The 24505-nt window shown below is 42.4% G+C and overlaps 2 protein-coding genes across 2 annotated transcripts in view; both read left to right on the forward strand.

Annotated features, from left to right (window-relative positions):
- The window catches only part of LOC131140048 (protein Daple-like), a 48762-nt gene extending 40809 nt beyond the window's left edge, over positions 1–7953 (forward strand). The window contains exon 31 of the mRNA XM_058090118.1: positions 3155–7953. Coding sequence (XP_057946101.1) covers positions 3155–3901 — 747 coding nt within the window. The 3' untranslated portion in view covers positions 3902–7953. The remainder of the gene's footprint in view (positions 1–3154) is intronic.
- An 828-nt stretch (positions 7954–8781) lies between these two features.
- On the forward strand, positions 8782–22987 carry LOC131140051 (ovarian cancer G-protein coupled receptor 1-like). Its single transcript, XM_058090123.1, has 7 exons — positions 8782–9105; positions 15398–15630; positions 18372–18521; positions 18631–18764; positions 20462–20684; positions 22128–22308; positions 22382–22987. Exons 2-7 carry the CDS (start codon positions 15544–15546, stop codon positions 22672–22674), a joined length of 1068 nt encoding a protein of 355 aa, XP_057946106.1. The 5' UTR covers positions 8782–9105; positions 15398–15543; the 3' UTR covers positions 22675–22987.
- Positions 22988–24505: the final 1518 nt, after the last annotated feature.

The following is a 24505-nucleotide window of genomic DNA, read 5'->3' on the forward strand; positions in this document are numbered from 1 at the left end:
GAAAGTCGAAATTCTGAGAAAGTCGAAATTCTGAGAAAGAAAGTCAAAATTCTGAGAAAGTCGAAATTCTGAGATAAAAAGTCGAAATTCTGAGATAGAAAGTCGAAATTACGAGATAGAAAGTCGAAATTACGAGATAGAAAGTCGAAATTACGAGATAGAAAGTCGAAATTACGAGAAAGAAAGTTGAAATTACGAGAAAGTCGAAATTCTGAGAAAGAAAGTCAAAATTCTGAGAAAGAAAGTCGAAATTCTGAGATAAAAAGTCGAAATTCTGAGATAGAAAGTCGAAATTACGAGATAGAAAGTCGAAATTACGAGATAGAAAGTCGAAATTCTGAGATAGAAAGTCGAAATTCTGAGATAGAAAGTCGAAATTCTGAGAAAGAAAGTCAAAATTCTGAGAAAGAAAGTCGAAATTCTGAGAAAGAAAGTCGAAATTCTGAGATAAAAAGTCGAAATTCTGAGATAAAAAGTCGAAATTCTGAGATAAAAAGTCAAAATTACGAGATAGAAAGTCGAAATTATGAGATAGAAAGTCAAAATTATGAGATAGAAAGTCATAATAATGAGAGAGTCGAAATTCTGAGATAGAGAGTCGAAAATCTGAGATAGAAAGTCGAAATAACGAGCTAAAAAGTAGAAATGATGAGATTTCGATTTACGATTGGGATAAAAAAAAAATTAATTGGTGGAAACGGGCTTCCATAGAAATACAAGAATACGCTGTGACTTTAACAAAAAAAATGTTTTACTTTGCAATCAGTTTTCAGTCCACAGTCATTGAGAACGTATGAGACGTTCAGGTTCACTGTTAGCGCAACGACATATGGCTTTCAAGCCAGCAAACTTCATTTGCTGTCATGCCTATTTGTTTCCTTTTGATGCATCTAATCTGCTCCTGCCTGTAAATCACCCCTCCATTCCAATCGTCCACGTGGCTGACCTCGCCTCAACATTCCACGTCTCCCTGAACACACCACCCATAATAATTCTCACTCATGGTCCCGTAGGGAACGAGTGGCCCTTGTAGTCTGCAGATGGGAATAAGATCTATTTGGAAAGGTTCAGTCCATGAGATTAGTGAACGGAATGAGCACCCCTGCATCAAAGGTTTTTTTCTTATTTTCCTCAGTGGTGTGCAAAGTCCAGCCCGGGGGCCGTTTAGGGCCATTTATACCCTGCAGATGACAACATTCATTCAGTTTCGACCGCTTATCCTCACAAGGGTGCTGGAGCCTATCCCAGCTGTCTTTGGGTGACGGATACACCCTGGACTGGTGGCCAGCCAATCACAGGGCACATATAGACAAACAACCATTCACACTCACATTCATACCTATGGACAATTTGGAGTCGCTAATTAACCTAGCATGTTTTTTTGGAATGTGGGAGGAAACCGGAGTACCCGGACGGGGAGAACATGCAAACTCCACACAGAGATGGCCGAGGGTGGAATTGAACTCCGGTCTCCTAGCTGTCCGCAGATGACAACGTATTTTTTTTAAAGTAATATTGTGTAAAATAATATGCCACTTGGTAGCTCATCAGGAAACCGCTGGATTTTCACAGCTCAGTCTGACTCACAGTGTCATTTTACAAAGAACACTAAACTCATCACACAGCCACTTAACACATATACAAGACAAGTACTGATAGTTTAAAGTAAAATGAAAAACAGCTATTTTAACTGCCATTATGCATTATTTCCATCTCTATTTTAGTTATCATTAAACAACTCTGGGCTGCATGGCGGAGGAGTGGTTAGCGCTCAGGCGTCACGGCTAGGAGACATGAGTTCAATTCTACTCACGGCTATCTCTGTGTGGAGTTTGCATGTTCTCCCCGTCCGGGTACTCTGGTTTCCTCCCACATTCCAAAAACATGCTAGGGTATTACTACTACTAGCAGTAGTAGTAAGCTAGTATTAGCCTGCTTATTGGCTTGCTTATTAGCCTGCTTTTGCCCTATTACAGTAAACCTCGGATATATCGGATTCAATTGTTCCCACTGGTTTTGTCCGATATAAGCGAAATCCGTTATATGCGTATACCGGAAAATGTCCGTTTTACGCATATATGGGATTTATATCCGGTATATGCGTAAATGGGATTTTATCCGTTATAAAAAGGCACTTCCTTGACTATGTTTCCAATGTACCTGGACGCGCAGGCAACGCTGCAAACGCTGCAAATGACGTCGTATAGCGGCCTGTCACGATTCGGCGAATCGGAGCGCCACGATGCGGCGATATATCCGATATATGCGAGGGAAATTTAATGGAAATGCATTGGAACGGGACTGGAGATTTTGTCCGAAATAGGCGAAATCCGTTATAAAAAATCCGATATATGCAATGAATTTTTATTGGAAATGCATTACAGAAAAATTGGTTCTTTTTTATCTGTCCGTTGTGAGCGAATTTCCGATATATCCGAGTCCGTTATATCCGAGGTTTACTGTATATACAATTTGTCAGAGATTTTTTTTTTTTGTAAAAAAAATAAAATAAAAAAAAATCAATAAAAAATATAATTTTTTTTAGGAGGTCTTAAGAACATTTTAAAATAGGCCCTTAAAATAAAAAAAAACAACAAAACATGCTAGGTTAATTAGCGACTCCAAATTGTCCATAGGTATGAATGTGAGTGTGAATGGTTGTTTGCCTATATGTGCCCTGTGATTGGCTGGCCACCAGTCCAGGGTGTACCCCGCCTCTCGCTCGAAGACAGCTGGGATAGGCTCCAGCACCCCCGCCCCCCAACCCCTGACCCTTGTGAAGATAAGCGGTAGAAAATGAACGAATAATGAATATTTTACTGGTCTTTTTTTCACTTCAGTTCTAACAGTCCTCATATGTTTCTTTGAGTATGTCTGCTGTGAGGGGAAGCGGGTCACGTGGGTCACGCGGGTCAGCCGGAGGTAACGTGGCGGTGCCTGGCGGTTCGAGTGATTTATTCTTCCTTATCTCAGGAGAAGAAGCGTCTGTTTTGGATGAAAAGTCTTTCATGTCTTTGTGATATTTCTCTTGGGGCGCACGTCTTTTGAAAAACGTCTGGGTTCCGAAACCCCGCATCACGAAGGATGATGGCGGCGACACGAAAAGACTAACCAAAATGTAAATATGTTCTTTGTGTCCTTTGTTGTCAATTAGGTTTCACTTGGAAGCAGAGAGGACTTAATGAAGGATTACTTCACCAGAAGTCCCGCCCCGCCGGGTCCCGCCGTCAGCGATCAGATCACCCCCACCAGCTACGTCACGCCCACCGTGCATACATCGAACCAGAGGCCGGGCCAGAGTGTTAAGCCGTCCCCCCGACAGCCTGTTGGTCAATCTCCGGCCTCGGGTCGCCCGATTAGCCAGCGAACCAACCGCTCGCTTAGCAGGACGTTCAGCCTGGCGTCGGCGGATTTGCTGCGCTCCAACGGCCCGGACAGTTTTCGCGGAAATGGAGGATCCCCTAACCAATCGGATTCGATCATTCGCCGCCAGGGAGGCGGGGCGAGCGGAAGAGAGAGGCCGCTCTCCGCTCGTTTGGCCGGTTCAACCAATCAGCACGGAGACGGCGGCTTCCTGACTTCGCCCGTTCACCACTCGTCTTCGCTCGCCCTGCCGACCGAGAGACCCGGGGACAGAGACTGCGAGAGGGGGCGAACCCCTGTGGCTCATAATGGCCCCCCTTCGTCTTACCATCACCGTGGCGAGGTTGCCATGGTAACCCCGGTGAGGGCCGTGCCCGCAACCCAACTGGGTGACGCTTTGGAGCGGGTACAGGAAATACAAAATGGAGACGGCGAACGGCCAGACTGTAGTTCCGTGGAGCGGCCAAAAAGCACACCGGCGTCCCCCGACCCCAACAACGACCCCCAGACGGTGTGGTATGAATACGGCTGTGTCTGAATACCGCAGCCAATCAGATACCAGCCTTGTTCTCTGTACGTGGGAACCTAAGGTCTCGTACATCCGGCCTTCCCAGTTTTTCCGATGTGGTTCGTCTTTAACTGGAAGTCACCAAACCTGGCTTTTGGGGTCCACAACAGAACTGGATACTGAAGCAGCCACCAAAGGATTATTACCGTGACAAGAGACTACTAGATACTGATCTCGGTATTAGTTTGCTTCGGGTAAAAAGAACGCAATGGACTGAACCCAGGACCAAACTAGCACACCGAGACCACCTGAGAGATGGGTGTAGGTTCCAACAGAACGCCAACTGCACCGACGCACCAGAATACCGATAGAATGTCACCAGATGTGATTGAAACCTTGGTGATGGTTAGCAAAACCCGACCAAAACCTGAAGAAGCAGGAACTGGAGAAACCTGGAAAATGATTCCATTGTCCTACGATCAAATCTAACCCGGAAGACCTCATGTGTACGTAATGTACACTTGACATACGCGGTCCAATCAAGGTACCGCGTATACCGATAGAATGTCACCAGATGTGAGTCAACCCTGGTGATGGTTAGCAAAACCCGACCAAAACCTGAAGAAGCAGGAACTGGAGAAACCTGGAAAACGATTCCATTGTCCTACGATCAATTGTAACCCGGAAGACCCCATGTGTACGGAATATACACTTGACATACGCGGTCCAATCAAGGTACCGCGTATACCGATTATTTGGTCCGTTGAGTGATTGAAACCTTGGTGATGGTTAGCAAAACCCGACCAAAACCTGTAGAAGCAGGAACTGGAGAAACCTGGTAAACGATTCCATTGTCCTACGATCAAATGTAACCCGGAAGACCACATGTGTACGGGACCTACAGTTGACATACGCGGTCCAATCAAGGCACCGCGTATACCGATTATTTGGTCCGTTGAGTGATTGAAACCTTGGTGATGGTTAGCAAAACCCGACCAAAACCCGAAGAAGCAGGAACTGGAGAAACCTGGTAAATGATTCCATTGTCCTACGATCAAATCTAACCCGGAAGACCTCATGTGTACGTAACGTACACTTGACATACGCGGTCCAATCAAGGTACCGCGTATACCGATTATTTGGTCCGTTGAGGGATTGAAACCTTGGTGATGGTTAGCAAAACCCGACCAGGAACTGGAGAAACCTGGTCCTACTTGATCCTACGATCAAATGTAACCCGGAAGACCTCATGTGTACAAAACGTACACTTGACATACGCGGTCCAAACAAGGTACCGCGTATACCGATTATTTGGTCCGTTGATTCCAAGTAAGTGTGTACCAAGTATCATTTTTCCACCATTTTTGACTACAAACAAGAAGAAAAAACTGCGTTCCAGTCTGTACATATGGAACCGGACCACCTAATTCGACGAGTAGCATCAGAACTGAACTGGTCGTACCCCAACATTTGTCTCGAACGAACTTTGTTCTCGAAAGAACGAAGAAGTCTTACCATGTAAGAACGGCAGACCAAACGGCGGCGACTGGAAGGGTTTGGAACTGATGCAACCGATACCCGAGTCAACACTCGTTCCGCTTAGGCCTATTTGAACAAAGAAGCTATGAGAATACTGCGATGTCTTACTTTTAGGGGTGTCATGGGACGCCATGAACACGTTTTGGTGTGCACCTCGGTTTAAAGTCACCGTCGGGTTCATTTCGGGGTACAATAAAGGGACCTTGACGACGAAAGAGGGACCGGGGACCGCGATTCTCGAGCTTTTCACGTGGACCGTGTGGCGTATCTCTCTACCGAACTTTACCGTTACACTTCTATGACCTACCGAACTAAGGACACGTCCATTCATTTTCTACCATCTTATCTTCACAAGGGCGGCGGACGATGCTGGAGTCTATCCCAGCTGTCTTCTTGGGGCGAGAGGCGAGAGGTACACTCTGGACTGGTTTGCCAGCCAATCACAGGGCACATATAGACAAACAACCATTCACACTCACATACATACCTATGGACAATTTGGAGTCGGGAATTAACCTAGCATGTTTTTGGAATGTGGGAGGAAACCGGAGTAACCGGAGAATCACTCGTCCACCGTGCAGCCCATATTTGTGAACAGTTTAACGATAATTCATGGTTCCATTTATCACAGTGAGTCTTCCAGGTCCTGATGCAGCAAAACAGTCCCAGACCATCACACTACCACCACCATATTTTACTGTTGGAATCATGTTCATTCATTTTCTACCGCTTATCCTCACGACGGTCGTCACCGGCTGTCTTCTTGGGGCGAGAGGCGGGGTACACCCTGGACTGGTGGCCAGCCAATCCCAGGGCACATATAGACAAACAACCATTCACACTCACATTCATACCTATGGACAATTTGGAATCGGGAATTAACCTAGCACTCGAAGTACTCTGAGAAAACAATGGAGCAAACTCCACACACAGATGGCAGAGGGTGGGATTGAACTCTCGGGTCTACCAGCTGTGAGGTCTGTGCGCTAACCACTCATCCACCGTGCAGCCCCGGACATGTCCACACAAACAAAAATACAAAAAGCACCTGTACGTTTGTAAGTAATATTGAAATACTCGTACTAAATACCTAATGGCAAAGCAATCCAAACTATACTTCTTGGTGGAAACAGGACTTGGTGTATTTGGATTTTGAAGTACACCGTGTATTCCTCTTTGAAGTATTCCACTTGACAAACAGCCAAAGTATCAATTGCTTAAGAACAACAAAAGATGGAAGTAGTCATCCAGATTCCGTGATTATGAAGCCGAGTGGCCGTACTGCCGTCGGAATGCCGATGGAAAACCGGGGGCAGCAGAGACCCCCCAATGGATAAGCACTAGATAGAACAATGGCACGGGAACGTGGACTTGTTTACACTGGACTTGGAAAGATGACCGGGAACCTTTCTTCCCGTGTTTACCCCCCCCTCCCCCTGTGGGATGTGAAGCACGTTTCTATATGCAACAACCTAAATTATTGGCACTATATGTTGAGGAAAACTGGATTTTTTTTGGGGGGGGGGGTCATTTTTGGAAGGTTTGATTTACTATACCACTAACACAGTTGACATGTAAATATTTAATATTTCTAGATTTTGATGCTTTAAAATTGTAGGAATAATTTACTTAGTTGATGAAACTGGATTAAAAAAAATTTTAATTTTTTTTTTTTGGGGGGGGGGGGTAAAATGTACTAGCTAGCTGAAAATGCATACCAAAAAAACACAGTTGATCTGTAATGCGGTATAAAATAAAGACCCTAAACGAGCTAATTCCACTGGAAAAGTTTAATATATGTAGATTTTGATGCAATAAATAAAATATTAGAAATAAGATTGACTTAGTTGATGACTTAGTTGATGACTTGATGATCACTAACCTGATTTTTTTTTTTTTTTTTTTATTTTCTTCCATCTGCGCTGAGGCAGACTGTGTTGGTGTGTTTGCTGATATAAGAAAATATATTAAATTCCCCAAGGCTATTTTTTTTTTACCTCCTGAAATAACACTTGAATGTATCGGACATTATTGGCTGTCTGAGAGGAAAGTGTATTTGTGTGTGTGTGTGTGTGTGTGTGTATTTCTTTGTGCACCCCCCCCCCTCCGAAGGATAAAACATCCTCAGATGAGAGAACTCAATTTGCTGATTGGGCAAATGTAATGAGACTATTTTTTTGTGGGGGGGAAAGTGATGTTATGCTACAGTCGGAAAGCTTGTGATAATAAAGAAATGTACCAGCGGCTGCCTTTTCGAGTGTTCATGGTAACAAAGAGAAGCCTATAAAAAGGTTGCCAATGGACCAAATACCACAGAGAACCCCCCCGGCCCCCCCTTGGCTTTCCAGCTTCTTAAAATAACTTGTTTTGTTTTTCCGATAGAACCATTTAAGGTTTAATTGCCTTCTACAGGAGGAGATGAGTTTTCATCTGAAAAGCCCGACACATTCGATCTGCAGCCAAACACAAGTATAGCAAGGGTGTCCAAAGTGCGGCTTGGGAGCTCCATTTTACTGGCCCCTAGTCATGTGATGATGGCGTGTCAGGTAAGCTCGTTCATTTATTTCCATACAAAATTGATACAGTAATGTTTCCCCATAGTATTCTATATAAATAGTACACAGAACCACACTTTGGTAGCGGTATCAATCAGATACCGATACTCTTCGCTTGCCATTTTTTCAAGATAATTTAATGATTTGTGTGATCGTGATAATTATCACAATAAAACCAACATTTTAGCAAAGCAAATAATACGAAATTTGTTAAAAATTAAAGGCAATAATAAACAAAATAAACAAAAAAATATTGGTTTTATTTATTTGTTCAAGCAAAATAAAGTGCAAAATAAGTAAACAAAAGCAAAACTCCCATTGAAACCCTTTGCAGTTTTACTCCCAAAGTAACAATATAACAATATAAATAACAAAAAAAATGTGGAAATTAAACCTGAAGGGTAAGAGTATTAAATTAGATACACTCTTGGTATCAACCGCCCCCACCTATAATGTTTGTATGAATTCCTAATACTAATAACAATATGGCCGCCCAATATAAACAACTAAATAACAAAAAAAGATGTGGTAATTAAACCTGAAGGGTAAGGGTATTAAATTAGATACACACTTGGTATCAACCGCCCCCACCCAACTATAATGTTTGTATGAATTCCTAATTCTAATAACAATATGGCCGCCATAACAACAAAACTCAATTACAGTACGTGAAAATTAACATATAATTGAACTCCAAAATATAATCATCATTATGCTGGTATCACCCTTGACATTGAAACTATCGACATGTGGATCGTGCCACCCGCCACTAATTTTCGTCTGTGTAAACCTGGACTATGTTTGACATATATACCTGTGGAATAGTAATGGCCGAACTAGTAATAGTACAGGTAGAGACAGCAGCTATTAGGTAGCAGAAGAGGAAAGGACGTCTTAAACACCGAAAAGAAGATACAAAAAAAAGAAGCTAATGGTACTCAATAGTAGTACCGGTTGTTGTGGTTGTTGTCTTAATGGTATAGTAATGAAGTGAAACGGTAATGGCGGACTGGCTCGCCCCCCCCCCCTCCCTCAGCATCCCCATAATGTTGTAGCCGGGCTCGTCGTGAATGTACACGATGCAGCAGACCTCAGTGATACACAGTAAGACTTTCCACAACGGCGTCACACGGAGACTCGGTAAGTAACACTAAGTAATACTAAGTAATACTAAGTAATACTTGTATTTTCTCATTTTTCGATGAATCTCTTCATATGTTAGCTCAACGTCACGTGAGTCTGTTTCTATCGGCGGTAATTAGCTAATACCACTTTTTTTAAAAAGTCACATATCATCGTCACCGGGTTGTTAATAATTGTTGTGAATAATTACCTAAGATGCACCTTGCCTGTATATATATATATATATATATCTATATATATATACATAGTTGTGAATTATTGATGTGACTATTAAGTCTTTATTAGCTAGTTGGACAGCAGCTTACGGTACACAAAGAGTGAAATATAAGAAGGTATTGTGACTGAAAAGGCTCAAGATTGTTGTATTCAAGTGAAAGTGTGTATTCTACACGAGTACATGTCTTTACACGGCTTTATGTGATATTTATATGAGGTATTATGCTCACAAACATCGTTTTGTTGTTACACTTTTAATACACAAAACAGCAGGCACGCGCACAGACATTTTGACTGGCACGTGCCATATAAAAACCCCGTGACCAAATACATTTGATACAATTATAAATGTTATTATTTCATTTTGTTGTTGAGAGAGCTATTTTTTTAAACTATTAATACACACTAATAATACACTAGAATGTACTTCACCAAATTGTCTTCCAGTGAGGGTTTTTTTTTTTTTTAATAATTTGGCATTGACATCAAAAGACAAATATGAGGCAAATATATGAGTCCGATCCCGCCCATTTTTGATGTGAGCAAAAGTATTGGAACGCGTGACTGTGTGTGAGGTGTTATTGCATTGCTTATTCAACCAATAAATAGCACAGAATGTGTGCACTCGGTTTCAGTTTAGGTAGCCTATGTTTTGCCTGTGTAGACGAGGGCAAAACCCAAACTGAAACGGTTACAGGCACATAAAAGATCAGGTGGACGTATGAAAATCATACAATGTTGAATTGTGGATGGAAAGAGTCGCAGCAAATGTCACATAACTGACAAGAATAGGTGGACCATTGCAAGGAAAGAAGAGGAAGACATTTAGAGGTGAAAACAACATGAAAACCATAAAGTGGTCAATTGCTATGAGCCGCAAAAATCCATCAGTCCGTAAAAGGGCCGAGGGTGGAATTGAACTCGGGTCTCCTAGCTGTCCGCAGATGACAACATTCATTCATTCATTCATTTTCTACCGCTTTTTCCTCACGAGGGTCGCAGGGGGTGCTGGAGCCTATCCCAGCTGTCTTCGGGCGAGAGGCGGGGTACACCCTGGACTGGTCACCAGCCAATCACAGGGCACATATAGACAAACAACCATTCACACTCACATTCATACCTATGGACAATTTGGAGTGGCTAATTAACCTAGCATGTTTTTGGAATGTGGGAGGAAACCGGAGTACCCGGAGAAAACCCACGCATGCACGGGGAGAACATGCAAACTCCACACAGAGATGCCCCAGGGTGGAATTGAACCCTGGTCTCCTAGCTGTGAGTCTGCGCGCTAACCACTAGACCACCGTGCCACCCAGATGACAACATATTTTTTTTAAAGTAATATTGTGTAAAATAATATGCCACTTGGTAGCTCATCAGGAAACCGCTGGATTTTCACAGCTCAGTCTGACTCACAGTGTCATTTTACAAAGAACACTAAACTCATCACACAGCCACTTAACACATATACAAGACAAGTACTGATAGTTTAAAGTAAAATGAAAAACAGCTATTTTAACTCTGCCATTATGCATTATTTTCAGCTCTATTTTAGTTATCATTAAACAACTCTGGGCTGCACGGCGGGGGAGTGGTTAGCGCACAGGCGTCACGGCTAGGAGACCCGAGTTCAATTCCACTCTCGGCTATCTCTGTGTGGAGTTTGCATGTTCTCCCCGTCCGGATACTCCGGTTTCCTCCCACATTCCAAAAACATGCTAGGTTATTACTACTACTAGTAGAAGTAGTAAGCTAGTATTAGCCTGCTTATCGGCTTGCTTATTAGCCTGCTTTTGCCCTTTTACAGTAAACCTCGGATATATCGGATTCAATTGTTCCCACTGGTTTTGTCCGATATAAGCGAAATCCGTTATATGCGTATACCGGAAAATGTCCGTTTTACGCATATATGGGATTTATATCCGGTATATGCGTAAATGGGATTTTATCCGTTATAAAAAGGCACTTCCTTGACTATGTTTCCAATGTACCTGGACGCGCAGGCAACGCTGCAAACGCTGCAAATGACGTCGTATAGCGGCCTGTCACGATTCGGCGAATCGGAGCGCCACGATGCGGCCATCCGATATATGCGAGGGAAATTTAATGGAAATGCATTGGAACGGGACTGGAGATTTTGTCCGAAATAGGCGAAATCCGTTATAAAAAAATCGGATATATTCAATGAATTTTTATTGGAAATGCATTACAGAAAAATCGGTTCTTTTTTATCTGTCCGTTGTGAGCGAATTTCCGATATATCCGAGTCCGATATATCCGAGGTTTACTGTAGTATTTGGTTCAGGAAGTGCTTAACGAAGAGTCGATAGTGATACTTTCCTTCCTTTCTTTACGGATCCCAAAATGGTTCCACCATTAACCGCTGAGGTTTTCTTTGGTCTTCTTGTTGGATGTTTGTTGCTTAGTACGCCGGCGGTTTCTGTTAGTGGTGGGCAAAACTGTTCATTTCAGTGGAACCGGATCATTCCAGTGCCTTCAGTAAAAAGATCCGTTCGTTTCGGTCATTTCGGTCAATTGGTCATTAGACTGTGATCCCCTCAGTCAGTCCGTTCACTCATGTTCACATTCGTTCCGACTCAACAGGTGATGACTAGTGGTGTGTCGGTCATGAACGAACGGGTCAAAAGAACCAGTTCTTTTTTTTAAAAAATGGAATGAACGAGGTCACCGACAATGTCGGTCAATCTCTCGGTCTCGGTCTTTCAGTGAGCTAATCCCCCCCCCCCAAGTCACAGAGCGAAACGCGACGATAGGATAAGATAGTCCCGCCCTGCAAAAGGAACGGTGAACTGACTCACCAGCCAATCACATTTACAACTGAACGCACCGAACGGGTATTTTAGAGGGCGGTGACCTTGTTCATTCTGTTCACAAAAAAAGAACTAGTTCTTTTGACCCGTTCGTTCATGACACACGACACACCACTAGTTTCTGTCTTCCTCGGGACACTCCAAACGGGTATCCAACCTATGGTTCCGATTCGGAATGGACTTTACTCATCACTTATTCAGAGCTACAAGCTAAACGATCAGTGTTTGTGCGATCATTCTGATTGATTTATCATTCATTTTGATTCACAGTTGTTTGTTTTTTATACGGCTTTTGCACCTTCATTCGTATTAGCATTTTCTTGCTAACTGCTAGCGCTATTGTCTGCGTGATTTACCATTCATTTGGATTCACGATTGCTTGTTTTTCATACTGTTTTCACCTGTAAAGGTAGTCTACACCGGCCAAGGTGTTTAGTACTATTAACTGGTTGAATAGGACACACCCGGGCAACAAAACACACTTCAATCAATCACATGAATCTCGTTAAAAAACGAGTGGGTTCGTTTTAAAAGTTGCGCAACGCATCCACTAAAAGCTGAAACGTTGCTCTCTGGTGTCACATTCGTCTTTTGATGTCAAAGCCAAACACAAAGAAAGAAGCTGACTGTTGCGATAATCGTGTAGCTCAACTTAAGAGCTAACTTTCTTTGCAATAATTAGGATAATTACAAATTAATCAAACTAGTGAACTTGTTTAACTTGTAGAGCAGTAAAACTCTGACTTCCTGCTTCCCTTTCTCCCGTCATTAACATGGCAAACGTCATTAAACAGCTGGACATGGCTTTTTAATTTTTTTTTACCATAATGTTCTTTACTAGCACCAATGTTGTGGTTCAATTCAATCATGGATTTTGTAATTTTTATTTTTTTCTGTGGTCTGGGCTCAGAACTGCATTAGGAGGCGGAGAATCCGGGGGGGGGGGGCACGGTGGGGCCTCCTGAGAGCCGCTGAGCACAAAAACTCTCAGTTGGGTTGATGGGTTGATGCTCTCAGTTCATTCCGCTATAGAACCAATGCGCACAGATGTGTAGAGTGAACACTCTTGTCATCCAGCCTGTGTGCTACAGAGAGACAAACAGGAATATACTGAATGCACATGTCAATTTATCAACTTTGTTTTTGTTTTTTTTTCATTCATTTTCTACCACTTATCCTCACGAGGGTCTCGGGGGTGCTGGAGCCTATCCCAGCTGTCTTTGGGCGATGTTACGGAAGCCATTTTTCTCAGCGTTTGCTAACCCTTTTGCCCTCGTCGAATGGACACGGCTTTGGACATGCTCCAGTTTATTCATCCTCACAAGGGTAGCGGGGGTTGCTGGAGCCTATCCCAGCTGTCTTCTTCGGGCGAGAGGCGGGGTACACCCTGGACTGGTGGCCAGCCAATCACAGGGCACAAATAGACAAACAACCATTCACACTCACATTCATACCTATGGACAATTTGGAGTCGCTAATTAACCTAGCATGTTTTGTTTTTTTTACTTTTAAGAGCCAGTGGCGTCATTAGGCCTATTTTAAAATGTTCTTAAGACTTCCTAAATAATTTGATATTTTTTTATAGATTTTTTCCATTGATTTTTAATTTTTTTTTTACAAAAAAATAATCTCTGCCAAATTGTATATAATAGGGCAAAAGCAGGCTAATAAGCAAGCCAATAAGCAGGCTAATACTAGCTTACTACTACTAGTAGTAGTAGTAGTAGTAATAATCATTCATTTTTTACTTTAAACTATCAGTACTTGTCTTGTATATGTGTTAAGTGGCTGCGTGATGAGTTTAGTGTTCTTTCCGATGGGTTGACAAGCCCGTCATTCATTCATTCATCCATTCATTCATTTTCTACCGTTTTTTCCTCACGAGGGTCGCGGGGGTGCTGGAGCCTATCCCAACTGTCTTCTTCGGGCGAGAGGCGGGGTACACCCTGGACTGGTGGCCAGCCAATCACAGGGCACATATAGACAAACAACCATTCACACTCACATTCATACCTATGGACAATTTGGAGTGGCTAATTAACCTAGCATGTTTTTGGAATGTGGGAGGAAACCGGAGTACCCGGAGAAAGCTCCACACAGAGATGGCCGAGGGTGGAATTGAACTCGGGTCTCCTAGCTGTGAGGCCTGCATGCTAACCACTCGGGTGCCGTGCAGCCGTTCCATTAATCAATTTATGGATTATCGTGACAAGCCAAGCTGATGTGATCGTGTGTTTAACTTCTTAACTTGTAGTGTACGTTCTGTGGACTTGTGTCGTTCTGTGGATTATTCCGTTAATCTTTTTACAGCAGCTCATCGGGCCCAGGCTCGGACAGCGGGCGCTAGTTTGATAGAGTGCAGCGCTTCTTTTGTGTCCGCTAACTTCATTTGTCTGTGAAAAGGCCATCTCATTGCCGTACAGACTCACCATGACGGACGGAAATCTCTGATCTCTTCTTCTTGATCTCTTGCTTCTTACGCTGCTCCATCACTCCATCACTCCATCACTCCATCACTCCACGAATGTGATGAGTCCACTTTGCCAAGTCACCCAATTTTAATAAGTTGTGATCCCCGCAGTCAGTCCGTTCACTCATGTTCACATTCGTTCCGACTCAACAGGTGATGACTAGTGGTGTGTCGGTCATGAACGAACGGGTCAAAAGACCTTTAAAAAACGGAATGAACAAGGTCACCGACAGTGTCGGTCAATCTCTCGGTCTCGGTCTTTCAGTGAGCTAATCCCCCCCCCCAAGTCACAGAGCGAAACGCGACGATAGGATAAGATAGTCCCGCCCTGCAAAAGGAACGGTGAACTGACTCACCAGCCAATCACATTTACAACTGAACGCACCGAACGGGTATTTTAGAGGGCGGTGACCTTGTTCATTCTGTTCACAAAAAAAGAACTAGTTCTTTTGACCCGTTCGTTCATGACACACGACACACCACTAGTTTCTGTCTTCCTCGGGACACTCCAAACGGGTATCCAACCTATGGTTCCGATTCGGAATGGACTTTACTCATCGCTTATTCAGAGCTACAAGCTAAACGATCAGTGTTTGTGCGATCATTCTGATTGATTTATCATTCATTTTGATTCACAGTTGTTTGTTTTTTATACGGCTTTTGCACCTTCATTTGTATTAGCATTTGATGCTAACTGCTAGCGCTATTGTCTGCGTGATTTACCCAATTTTAATAAGTTCAGTAATATGCACGTTTCTCTGCTTTCTTTTAGGGTGACGACAGAAACCCCAAGTGTGGAACTGGGAAGACAACCAAGCACTCCAGTGGAAGATTAATTTGTACGTGTGTATTCGTGCACATATCTGGAAACATGAATGGGTTGGTGTATGTGACGCAGAAATAGTTCTGGTGTCCATTATGCTTGAGGAGGACATTATGAACTGCACCATCAGCCATGAAATCCACCAGTACCTCTTTTCCTTTGTTTATATCCTCGTACTCTTGGTAAGTGTGGCCGCGTGTGTAAATATTTATACGCATACTCACTAGTATAGGAATTACATTGTTAATAACACTAAATATATTTAGTCACACTGGACATTTGTCTTCCTTTCAACCTAACGAGGCTCTTAATTTGAAGCTGGCATATTTTCACCGTGTGTGTATATAATATATTGTATAATGTTTTGCTCCATGTTCAGTGGCTGGAGTGTGGAGAGTGTAGTTTACCCTCCCCCTTTCACACAGGACACGCTGGGATAGATTCCACTTCTATGTAAGAATGAGCAAATACTAGCTGGATTGGGAGAGTAAGACAGTAAAATAAGTCGATCCATGACTGAAGCTCAAGTCGAGAGAGGGGTGGTGGGCAAACTTTTTGACTCGCGGGCCGCATTGATATAACAAAATTTCCGGGGGGGGGGCAGACTATATATTTTACACGTAACAGTCCACCTGGTATTATTGTATCTGTAAAATTGTCATGCAATCTGCTATTATTATTTATTATTTTATATTTATATTTAAATATTTTAAAAATAATAAAATATTATAATAATTAAAATAAAATTAAAATAATAATTATTATATTATTATTATGTAAAATATGCAAATATAACAATATTATTATATATAATTAATATAATAATTAGCATTAATATAATAAATATAATAGTTATAATAATAATATAATAATTATTATTTTAATTTTTATTATTATTATGTGCTTGTGTCTCTTTTTTCAGGAGCACTTTGTAAACAACAGACCATGTCAAACAACGAAATTGATACAACCATCAAAAGGTTGTCTCAGGCCATGATGCCAGGTTGTATGTTGAGTTTAAATGAAATACTTTGGAAAGATTGGGCGGGCCGTATTCAAACACTTGGCGGGCCGGATGTGGCCCCCGGGCCGTAGTTTGCCCACCCCTGGTCAAGCGCGTCCATCCTGTCAGATTAATTCCTTCGTCCATCACTTACATTCCCTGATCCACGCATTCATCACAACCAGAATGGAGTACTGCAACAGTACACTAGTGGACCTTGAGAAACCGTCAGGTGTGCCGTGAGGAATTATCCAATATCATTTTTTTATAATTAACATTTATTAATCATCATTTGCAAATATGATGTCAATAGCCATTATGTCAATAGTATACATGGACCCAAATATTCCAATTGCATTTGCTTTATTTGCTAAAAAACGGAAAGAATTGAACAGGGATGGAATATTCCTTTAACCAATCCGATTGAGGTATCTTGTACCCGCTCAAACGGAAAGTTGTCAGACTGCGTTCTTCTTCTTCTGTTGTTTATTGGCGGTTGGCAAGCAGCTTTCGTGTGCATTAGCGCTTATCTGTGAAACAGAATCTAAACCCTTCTATACGCCATTCACAAGTGCAGTTTTATTAAAAAAGAAAATATATACAGTAAACCTCGGATATATTGGATTCAATTGTTCCCACTGGTTTTGTCCGATATAAGCGAAATCCGTTATATGTGTATACCGGAAAATGTCCGTTTTACGCATATATCGGATTTATATCCGGTATATGCGTAAATGGGATTTTATCCGTTATAAAAAGGCAAACGCTGCAAATGACGTCGTATAGCGGCCTGTCACGATTGCGCCACGATGCGGCCATCCGATATATGCGAGGGAAATTTAATGGAAATGCATTGGAACGGGACTGGAGATTTTGTCCGAAATAGACGAAATCCGTTATAAAAAATCCGATATATGCATTCATTCATTCATTTTCTACCGCTTTTTCTTCACGAGGGTCGCGGGGGTGCTGGAGCCTATCCCAGCTGTCTTCGGGCGAGAGGCGGGGTACACCCTGGACTGGTGGCCAGCCAATCACAGGGCACATATAGACAAACAACCATTCACACTCACATTCATACCTATGGACGATTTGGAGTGGCTAATTAACCTAGCATGTTTTTGGAATGTGGGAGGAAACCGGAGTACCCGGAGAAAACCCACGCATGCACGGGGAGAACATGCAAACTACACACAGAGATGGCCGAGGGTGGGAATTGAACCCTGGTCTCTTAGCTGTGAGGTCTGTGCGCTAACCACTAGACCGCCGTGCCGCCCCCCCGATATATGCAATGAATTTTTATTGGAAATGCATTACAGAAAAATCGGTTCTTTTTTATCTGTCCGTTTTGAGCGAATTTCCGATATATCCAAGTCCGATATATCCGAGGTTTACTGTCTATATCTATATAAAACATGTCCTGAGTTTAATTATAAAATATTATCAAGATTGAATTTGATCTTTTCCTGTTTAAATTGATCCCGGGTGCGTTCTTTCAGCGCATGCTCAGATATGACGTAACACGCAGATCCAGACGTTCTTCACTTTTAAAAATGGAGGCCAACAATCGGCACTGGACTAAGCAAAGTTTGGTTTGGATTCAAACTCAATTCCAAGACTGGACAGACGAAAAACTGGCAATACGGAGTTATTCCGACAAGTGAAAAAAAACTCAGTATCGGAAGTCGGTATCACGTGATGTTGATGTTTACGTTTTACTGGGCATGCCCTATTGACTATTCTGGTTGATTTTTACACCGCATGTAGACAAGAGATTGGAATATTCCTTTCTATGGATACTATAGTTGAGTATTATTTTTCATGCTGCAATGTCACTCACCACAAGGCGGATTCTGCTGTGATACTTGTACTTGTATACTTGTACTTTGTTCTTATCGCTGCTTGTCTTTCTCATTTCAGGTGGGTGTTCCCTCCAACCTATACTCCCTGTACCATGCAGTGCTGCAGCTGAAGCAAAAGAATGAATTGGGGGTTTACTTGATAAACCTCACCGTGTCGGATCTTTTATACTTGGCATCATTACCACTCTGGCTCCAGTACATTTTCCAGGTAAACTGAAGCCCTGATTCATAGTACTGTATAGTAACAAAACAGTATTGTAGTTCAGCTCAGCCGGGGGCGGAGCCTTAAGCTTCGTGTCTGTGCTTTGTTGTTACAGGATGACGATTGGCGTCACAGGGAATGGTTGTGCCAGTTGTGTGGCTTTCTTCTCTATGAGAACATCTACATCAGCATCGGCTTCCTGTGCTGTATCAGTCTGGACCGCTACCTGGCTGTGGTCCATCCTTTAAGGTCGGTCTGCCTCGTTACCATTCATTTTCTGTACCGCTTATCCTCACAAGGGAGCCTATCCCAGCTGTCTTGGGGCAAGAGGCGGGGCGCACACACCCTGGACTGGTGGCCAGCCAATCACAGGGCACATATAGACAAACAACCATTCACACTCACATTCATACCTATGGACAATTTGGAGTCGCTAATTAACCTAGCATGTTTTTGGAACGTCAGAGACAACCCACACAAACTAAAACAGGAACCTCAATTCCCGGCGCTTCCCCAGTCTCGGCGAGTGACGAATGAGTGTTTGTGGCGCGCTTGAAACGCTGGCATTTTGTCTCCTCCCCGATATGCCGAGGGCACAGAAGAGGGAGTCGGCTTCTTATGAGGTTCCGAAGGCAGCGGATGCGGCTGGAGGGGCACAGCAGAGGCGCGCAAACCTGCTTTTCATGTAGGATTTCAGTTATTAATGCGAGTTAATAATGAATAATGCATCGTGAAATAGAAAACGGGAGTGGCGGATACCAGCATTTGGTTCATGTTCTGGTAAAAACCAAGCATATTCACTTTGTTTGGCTTCAAGCTAAGCTAAGCTAAGCTATGAAAAGAAATGTTTCATTTTGTAAAAGTAGCTCAATGTGAAACTAATATTTTTTCATTCATTCATTTTCTACCGCTTATCCCGACGAGGGTCGCGGAGGGTGCTGGAGCCTATCCCAGCCTTCTTGGGGCGAGAGGCGGGGGGGCCACCCAATCCCAGGGCACATATAGACAAACAACCATTCACACTCACATTCATACCTATGGACAATTTGGAGTCGCTAATTAACCTAGCATGTTTTTGAAAACCCACGCATGCACGGGGAGAACATGCAAACTCCACACAGAGATGGCCGAGGGTGGAATTGAACTCAGGTCTCCTAGATGTGAGGCCTGCGCGCTAACCACTCGTCCACCGTGCAGCCCAATCACCATTTAATGTTTGAATAAGTGTTTGTCTCTTCCTGTTTTTGTTTTTTTTTTTTTGCATGTTTGTCACACTTCAATGTTTTAGATCATCAAGCATGTAGTCAGTGACAACACAACTGAAGACAAAATGCCGTTTTTAAATGAAACTTTGTGTTATTACGAGAGAAAACAAATCCAAAATGACATGTGTGAAAAGTGATTGCCCCCCCCCCAGTTAAAACATAACTAAGATTAATCGAGATCTATCCGTGTGGAAAAGGTTATTAAGCCATTTCTAAAGCTTTGGGACTCCAGCAAAGCACAGTGAGAGCCATTATCCACAAATGGCAAAAACATGGAACAGTGGTGAACCTCCCCAGGAGTGTCGGGCCAAACCAAAATGACCCCGGGTGAGCAGCGACGACTAATTCAAGGGGTCACAAAAGCGGTTGTTGCTGAGGGTGGCCCAACCGATTCTAATAATCGGTCGGTGGTCCTCTGGCCGCATTGTTGGTCCCAGCGGTGGGGACTCATCAACAGCAATGTGTCAATGTTGGTTTCTTCCTGTAACCCAAACAGGAAATCAATGATTTACTCTGGAAAATAAAATAAACCAGCAGGTTGACCAAGCGTTCTACGTTAGATGTTCTGGTGTGAAAATGACAAATACTGACAAGTCACCTTTAAAACAAGTGTTAAATATTCCATATGTAACTGTATACATGGTTATTAACTGTACCAAGCACCTCCCATTTCCTCCGTAGGTTCACCTCCCTCCGTTCCATGGGCGTCGCCGCTCTTTTCAGCGCCATCATCTGGCTAAAGGAGATTGCGGTCGGGGTTGTTTTCTTCCGCCATAAAGAGCTGAGTCAAAACCCCCACAACCAGTCGGTGTGTTTCGAGCACTACCCCATGCAACCTTGGGAGTATCCAATCAACTATTACCGCTTCACCGTTGGTTTCATTTTTCCACTGGCCATTCTGCTGGTAAGAACACTTTTGGTCGTTGTCATTGAATGCAACGTCGCGACTTCTTTGTGTTGCCTTTTTTTTTTTTTTACAATGTTGTATTCTCGTGTTAAATGAGTTGGACTTCCTTATATGGGCAGCAGATTGCCCGCACTCGGTCAACATCCGGAAGTCCTTGGGAGCACTTTGGAGTGTGCCCAATCACAGTGTAGTGGGCGTACCTAGAGGAGGGCCGGGGGTGGACTACATTAAACAGACCATTTATTAGCTGCAGAAAGGGTTGCACACTCTAGAAGGCTTTCTGTGCGGGTTATCATGTCTTCCGGTACAATTAGCATATGTACCAATACAATTAGCATGTGTACCGGTACAATTAGCATGTGTACCAATACAATTATCATGTGTACCAATACAATTATCATGTGTACCGGTACAATTAGCATGTGTACCAATACAATTATCATGTGTACCGGTACAATTAGCATGTGTACCAATACAATTATCATGTGTACCGGTACAATTAGCATGTGTACCGGTACAATTAGCATGTGTACCAATACAATTAGCATGTGTACCGGTACAATTAGCATATGTACCAATACAATTAGCATGTGTACCGGTACAATTAGCATATGTATCAATACAATTAGCATGTGTACCGGTACAATTAGCATATGTACCAATACAATTAGCATGTGTACCGGTACAATTAGCATGTGTACCAATACAATTAGCATGTGTACCGGTACAATTAGCATATGTACCAATACAATTAGCATGTGTACCGGTACAATTAGCATATGTACCAATACAATTAGCATGTGTACCGGTACAATTAGCATGTGTACCAATACAATTATCATGTGTACCGGTACAATTAGCATATGTACCAATACAATTAGCATGTGTACCGGTACAATTAGCATGTGTACCAATACAATTATCATGTGTACCAGTACAATTAGCATGTGTACCAATACAATTATCATGTGTACCAGTACAATTAGCATGTGTACCAGTACAATTAGCATGTGTACCAATACAATTAGCATGTGTACCGGTACAATTAGCATGTGTACCAATACAATTAGCATGTGTACCGGTACAATTAGCATGTGTACCAATACAATTAGCATGTGTACCGGTACAATTAGCATGTGTACCAATACAATTAGCATGTGTACCAATACAATTAGCATGTGTACCAATACAATTATCATGTGTACCGGTACAATTATCATGTGTACCAATACAATTATCATGTGTACCGGTACAATTAGCATGTGTACCAAAACAATTAGCATATGTACCAATACAATTAGCATGTGCACCAATACAATTAGCATGCGTACCAGTACAATTAGCATGCGTACCAGTACAATTAGCATGTGTACCATCATGTGTAAAATTGTAATCAGTGTGGGGATGCGCTGCATTCATGTTCAATGCCGCTGTTTGCAGGTCAGCTACCTGTGTGTGCTCCGTGCCGTGGGTCAGAGTGCGGGCACGCAACCAGTTCAGAAGACCAGAATCCGTCAGTTAGTGAGCAGCACCATCCTCATCTTCCTCATCTGCTTCTCCCCGTACCACATCTTTCTGTTGGTTCGCACCGTCCTGGAGCGGGACTGCAACTTTATCACAGGTACGCCATTTTGTCAGCAAAGGAAACGTTCCTTTCCACACCGTCCATCCATCCCGTGTCGTTCTTCCCAAAGGAATATTCAACTACTACCACCTGGCGTTGTTGTTGACCTCTCTCAACTGCGTGGCTGACCCCGCTCTCTACTGCTTCGTCAGCGAAAGCGCCCGCCACGGATTTTTCAGGGCCTTTTTTCGACCTGCTACCAGGGTTCTTTGCTGCTGCCTCGGCGGCGGCGCCGCCAGCCTCGCCAACGTCACGACGGAATCCCACGAGGTCCCGACTCGGATCTCTCACATGAGCAACAACTGCAAAAATATCATTTTAATTACCGCAGATGATAAAAAAACAATCACACCGTTAACTTGATGGAAAGATTATTGTTGAGGACAAGCAGAAGACAGTCAGAATATCACATACTGTAAAGTATTATTATTATTATTATTATTATTATTATGAAGTCAATGGATCCGATGAACAAGCATCACGTCTTCATGGTCTTATTGTCTTTACATCCACTCCATGCACTACAGTTACTATTTATACCCATTAGCACATACATATTAGCATCATACGGGGCCAGTATTGCAGCTACCTAGACCTGTTCCACTATTTTCTACTTGAAATTCCATGGACTTATTTTGTGTTTTTACCTTTAATTTGTTACATATTTACAATAAAACACAGGACAAAGATTATAGACCAGGGGTGGGCAAACTTTTTGACTCATTGGCCGCATTGACGGGGGGAGGGGGCAGACTATATATTTTATACGTAACTGTCCACCTGGAATTACTGTATCTGTAAAAGTGTCGTGCAATCTGCTATATGTGCACTTTGAGATCATTCCTTTGATGCAAAGTGCATTATAAATTTAATTTAATTTAATTTTACAATTATTATGTGCTGGTGTCCCTTTTTTCAGGAGCACTTTGTAAACAACAGACCACATCAAATAATATAATAATAATATTGATAAAACAGGTACTCAAACCATCAAAAGGTTGGCTCAAACCATGATGCCAGGTTAAATTAAATACTTTAGAAAGAACAGGCGGGCCGTATTCAAACACTTGGCGGGCCGGATGTGGCCCCCGGGCCGTAGTTTGCCCATCCCTGTTATAGACTTACATGTGATCATTTCACAATAATATAAACTAACATTTCAGAATAAGAATTGTTATAAGAATGACGGCCAGTCGTGGTGCATGTCTCTGAAATGATCAGTTCTAAACAAGCGCGTGAATAAAGGCATGAAATACTTGAAAACGACATTTGAAAACTACATTTACAACCAATAAAATGCATGAATTTATTCCCAACAGTCGATAATCTTCATTTCATAATGTGTATCTTAACCTTAATGTTAAGAATTAGCCATAGCAATGTCATCTTCCCAGGGCCTTCAGAATCAGTAGTGCTGGCGCATGTTGCATACACACTATAAACAATGGTGCTGTTTTTTTTTTTGTTTGTTTTTTTTAACCAATCAAATTTCAGCTTCACTGGGCTGGCCCCTCAGTGACATCAGCAGCTTTCCGTCCTCTGATTGGTTGATCAAAGCAAAACTATTTGACAAGCCAAGTTACACCCATGGTTTTCCCTATGTTACGTTGTGTATTAAAGTATTATTATATTTGTGATGTCACGTATGATGAATACGTGACAAAAATACACATTAAAGTTGGCAATGGTCAGTATATTTGATGTGTGTTTTTGGAGGGTAAACATGTCAGGGTAAACATTTTGGTATGCCAAAAGAATGATATCGGTAACTGGTATCACCCCTTAATGTATTAGAATGCCTGGGATAGTTCTTCTTTCAAACCCTAGGCCCCGCCCACCACAGCCAATACATTCCTCGTTCTGCTCCAACCACATTTTTTTAAAAAAATCAAAAAATATACCCAAAGTAAATATTCAAAGTACAGACACCAAATCGTGTCCTTCGAGGGTTAAAAAAAAACAACAACATGGCGATTGTGATGACGTCACATAAATGGGTCCGCCATTTAAGCTGCGACATGGATACCTTCGACCTGTCGATCCACAAATAAGGTAAGTAAAGCTAGGTTTGTGTGTGTTGTTCGGGCCAAAAAAAAGCAGACGCAGACGCCGGTTTTTAACGTCAATGAAGCCTTTGGAAATTACAAATCCTTGCTAAAAGGTAAAAGTAATCTATTTGTTAGCTCAAGCTAGC

The sequence above is a fragment of the Doryrhamphus excisus genome, chromosome 13 (assembly GCF_030265055.1).
Source record: "Doryrhamphus excisus isolate RoL2022-K1 chromosome 13, RoL_Dexc_1.0, whole genome shotgun sequence".
Lineage (NCBI taxonomy): Eukaryota > Metazoa > Chordata > Actinopteri > Syngnathiformes > Syngnathidae > Doryrhamphus > Doryrhamphus excisus.